Genomic DNA, 4,890 nt, shown 5'->3' with positions numbered 1-4,890 from the left:
ACCAAGAAAAGCCCCATAGGCAGCGACCTGTACAGCCCCCTAGAGGTCACTCTACCCAATGAGTACTGGGTCAACCCCCCCGGATTAAATGAATACAAAAATAACACAAACTACACTAAGAATGAATAAAGAAACCCATAACAAACTAAACTAAGAATGAATAAAGAACACATAACAAACTAAACTAAGAATGAATAAAGAAACACACAACAAACTAAACTAAGAATGAATAAAGAAAGACAACAAACTAAACTAAGAATGAATAAAGAAAGACATAACTCCAATGAATAAAGAAACACATAACTCCAATGAATGACCGGGTTAGAACATCAGACAAGCAACCACCATTCAAATCACACAACCATTCTGTACGAGCACACTCACGCCACCACCGACACACCACAAGCACACACACGCACACACACCAGCCAGACCAAGGGCGTCTAAAGATAGATGTAGCAGCAGCAGCCAGCAGCCAGCAGGCGGCCGGGGAAGCAGAAGTCAAAGCGTGACGGACGCGGCCACCAATCACCATAGCAACGCAGCAGCCAACAGGTTGTCTGTGACGAAAGACATAATTAACTCAATGATAATAATGACCTACCTACCCGTAATTGCGGAGCATATTTGTGCAACTAACCTGTGACGAGGAGTTTGTCTCGTAAAACCAGAAAAGGAGGACTGACAATTATTATCCATCCACTACACCCAATTCACCCTGAGACATTAGCCACAAAACGCTCACATACCTTGCATTTAGTTGAGTCACCGCCTGAATAAACCACGGAGGCCACTTTCCACTCTCGGGGTGTTAACGAAACCAGCACCAGCAACAAACAAGACTGGTGTCTCTCCACCGCCACCATTAATGGCAGCCATCGTGATTAAGGCCTCCACACCTGTGTTTTAAAAGAGGCTCGCATCAATGACTCACGCCATGCCACACCCCCAACATTCCCTTTGCCTTCGGGCATCAGCCTACCACATAAAGTTACATCCACGGCTCCGGCCACTTGAGGAATACGGAACGACCGAAAAAAAGTTCTCTTGGGTCGCACTCACCTCCTCTCTGGTGGTGGGGAAACGGACGTGCTGCGGAACCAGTCGAGGAAGGCTGGAAGTCACTGCCTGGACCGACCTGCACACCGAGGCCTTGGACAGGCCCTGGCCATCACCGACGACCTGCAGAAAGCTCCCCGTTGCGTAGAACCTGAGGGCGGCCAAGAGCTGTGCTTGCGGTGTGAGCGCAAAGCTCCTCCTGGTTGCGCGTCTCAGGTCTTCGCTGATGGTCCCAAGCAGCAGTCGGACGGACTCCCTGGGCAGCCTGCACCGCTGGAGAACCGCCGCGTCATCGTAGACCTCGAGGGGGTCAACGTTTTGCCGGATTGTGGCATTAATTGCAACACGGCGACTCCGGGGACGCCTCAGCCTCTCGGAGCGCTAGCACACGCTGTCTACCAGCCGTACTGCATTGTCCCTTGCACTATATAGGCCTATAGTTCCGAGACTAATAAAACCTGTCAACGAATTATGTTAATTTGATGCGTCATGCCTACTCCACAACACTCAACACATTACCAATCAATCAGACACACTGGGAAATGTTAAATATTAAACTGATCATTTGTTAAGGGTATATCAAACATCATTGCCGGTGTTTCCACAGCAGTTTTATAGGCCTAATATAGTATAATTATATAGTTAAAATAGCTTTTTAATGCTATGTAGCCAGACCAGTCTTTCCTTTCAAGGATTTAAACCAAGTGTCATTTTAACAGCTTTAACATGAAACATGCACACATTTTCGACTATAAAAGCCACACGGCGGCTCGTACTGCGGCCACTGAAGTGTGCTATAGGCCTATCATTTGTGGATAGCATTGTGGTTAGGCTGCAATTGACAGAAACATTGTGAAACATAGTATTTATGATTTCCACTGCGTCGTCGTAAATTAAACGCTGACAAATGAACATCATGTTTGAAAAACAAGTTTTTTTATTTCACAATTAAAAAAAAACAACCGTCGTTCAGCCAACACGCTGAGGGGGGGGGGGGGGGGGGGGGAGTAGCTGAGAATGACTGCGGTCACTGGCAGCACCAGGTCCGATGTGGAGCGAAAAAGAAAGCGTTCGACATCAAACCAATGTGACCGGTGCGGGGGTGAACGCGGCGCAGTCAGTCAACGATGAGGAGCGAGCCGTGGCCATCATAGGCTTCTCAGCCTCCATGGCTTCCCGGGGGAGTGGATATCCATGCGGGTATCACGGGAGAGGGAGAGCCTTCAAGTGATCAATGGCAGGAGGATGAGGAACCCAGACCGGGTATCCCCACCCCCATCTGCCGGCGGTCGGTATTCGCTCTGCACATGGGGATGGAAAGGAGCATGTTCCATCTTCCTGTTTCCTATCCCGATCCGTTTGGCACCAATCACCAAGCTGGCTTTTTCCACCTGGCGCGCTATTGGCTGGTTAAACACGATGACGACAGAAGCGTCGCAATCAGCTTTGTGTTTACAATTTACATTCAACATGGCGGCCACCGAAGAGGAGCACCCGCTACGTTGATGCAGCTGTCGCTGCTGTTTAATTATTTCAGGGGCAAGTTTTCTTCGAAAGCTGAGCAGAAACTAAGAGAAACAGCAGCGACAGCTGCATCAACGTAGCGGGTGCTCCTCTACGGTGGCCGCCATGTTGAATGTAAATGTAAACACAAAGCTGCTTGCGACGCTTCTGTCGTCATCGTTTAACCAGCCAATAGCGCGCCAGGTGGAAAAAGCCAGCTTGGTGATTGGTGCCAAACGGATAGGAAACAGGAAGATGGAACATGCGCCTTGCCACCCCCATGTGCAGGGCGAACGCCGACCGCAGGCAGATGGGGGTGGGGATACCCGGTCCAGGAGGAACCCTCCTGCTCCCACCTCCCTACCCGTCAGGACCCGTCGCGCTCTATAAAGAGAACACAATGCCCAGTATGAAAACGTGTCCACAGCTCATTCAAGTTTCCCAACATCCATATCAAACATCTGTACTGAAAATATGCATTACCTTGTTGCGCTGGGAGAAAGGAAAGCTTTTGCTGGGCAAACCTCTCCTCCTCGAGGGCAAGCTGACGTGCCACAATGTCCAACTTGGTCCTCTTGAGCACAAGCACCTCTTGCTGGAACTTTGCGTCCCGCTCGGCGGCTTCCCTGAGGAGACCACAGACGTCCTTCAGCAGTGACACCTTCTCCCGCTCCAACTCCACCAGGTCTTGGCTGCATTGGCAGCCCAGACCGATGATGGAGACGGTGGCAGTTGAGGCGGTGGAAGGTGTCGAGGTGGCGGCCGAGGTGGACGGCACGGTGAAGCATGGCGTGACGACGGGTAAGGTCCTGGAGGTGGAAGGTGCGGCCATCGGGGGCGTCATGACGGGTAGGGGGGTGGGGGCAGCCGAGGTGAACTGGTCGGGGATCCTGGGTTTCTCATCCTCCTGCCATTGCTCGCTTGAAGGCTCTTCCTTGATAGGCCTACCCACATGGACATCCGCTCCGCCGGGGACGCCTTGAGATGTTGAGAAGCCTATGATGGCCATGGCTCGCTCTTCCTCACCGCTGAGGGCCTGCGCCGCGTTCACCCCCGCACCAGTCGAATTGGTTTGATGTCGAACTTCCGACGCTTTCTTTTTGGTCAGACTGACAAAGTCTTGCCATTTTTTCCGGACCTCCACGTCAGACCTATTGGTACCAGTGACCGCGGTAATTCGTTCAGCTATTTCCCCCCACTTCTTAAACTTCTGCTTGTTGGTGAGGGCACCTTTATAGCGGTTGAATAACATGCTTTTGTTCGCCTCGACCTCCTCAAGCAGAATATGTAGTTCTTGGGGCTTAAAAGTTTCTTTCCTCTTTCGACTCCTGTCCGCCATTTTGAAAAAGACCCACCCCTTTTCCGGAGGGTCTTTTATAGGTGTGTCGTTTCACGTGACCAATTAAATAATTTAAAGCAATAAAGCGCAGGGGCGCCGCCAGGATTGTAGCCTACCAACCAACCACTACCGCATTCATTGCAGCAATGAAAATGCCAATAATACATGCACAGCCGATCAAACGACACGTCACAAGGCATAATAAAATCTAATGATTCCATTGCTCTCGTGTGGGAGGTCGCTTTCGAGCTGCTAAAATGTCCTCATATTGATCAATGACAGAAGACACATGTAGGTACATGAATCATGCTGAGACCAGCGGGTGTCGGAGAATTTCTGCAGGCGTTTTTTGTTGCGATTGTTTGCCATAAAGCACTGTAGGCGCGTCGGTGAGGCTGTGATGAAGTTCACTATTTATTGGACCGTGTCTAAACAGTTACGAACATCCCTGACCTTAGTGGAGTGCACAATCTCCAAGTTGAGAGCGTGTTTCTGCAGTGAACGTAGACTGCTCTGAAACGTGCCTTTCCCGCTTACATTGCCCGCACCATTATACCCCTGCCCAACAATATGGGCAGGAATCGATCTAGACCAGCAACAGCAATAGCCGTGTCAATGCCTCTGCGTTTGAATGATTATGAATGAATGGAACATTGCATTTTTAATGTTGACACCAAAGTTTCTAGACCAGAGAGTGTGTGGCGCGCCAATCACTGAATGAATGAATGAAACCTTCTGCGGAATCAGAGAAAGTCTGCCCTCTTTGCGGCGCAAAGCATGTTTCAGAAATCAGCTCATTTAGATAAATGCTATAGTTGTCACACAGACACATGCTATTTTTTATTTTTGTAATATGGAATTATTTCAGGGGAGAAAATGCCGTGAAAAAATGTAGGCTGCGCACGGTGCGTTCAGGATTAGGACTGATATATGTCGGCCTAGACCTAATCAATTGTGTTTTAATATTTGTAGAGATATTTTTTGCTGCC

The 4,890-nt window shown here is 49.6% G+C and overlaps 1 protein-coding gene across 1 annotated transcript; it reads right to left on the bottom strand.

Annotated features, from left to right (window-relative positions):
* Positions 1 to 765: 765 nt before the first annotated feature.
* LOC311361860 (uncharacterized protein) lies at positions 766 to 3,882 on the bottom strand (the record flags this gene model as incomplete). Its single annotated transcript, XM_084481670.1, has 4 exons — positions 3,046 to 3,882; positions 2,143 to 2,231; positions 1,139 to 1,332; positions 766 to 772 (listed from the first exon to the last, which is right to left on the bottom strand). Exons 1-4 carry the CDS (start codon positions 3,812 to 3,814, stop codon positions 766 to 768), a joined length of 1,059 nt encoding a protein of 352 aa, XP_084337796.1. The 5' UTR covers positions 3,815 to 3,882.
* Positions 3,883 to 4,890: the final 1,008 nt, after the last annotated feature.

This window comes from Micromesistius poutassou (assembly GCF_964030765.1).
Source record: "Micromesistius poutassou genome assembly, chromosome: 17".
Lineage (NCBI taxonomy): Eukaryota > Metazoa > Chordata > Actinopteri > Gadiformes > Gadidae > Micromesistius > Micromesistius poutassou.
Note: the sequence above shows the minus strand (reverse complement) of the source record. Positions and strands in the feature narration are given on the sequence as shown.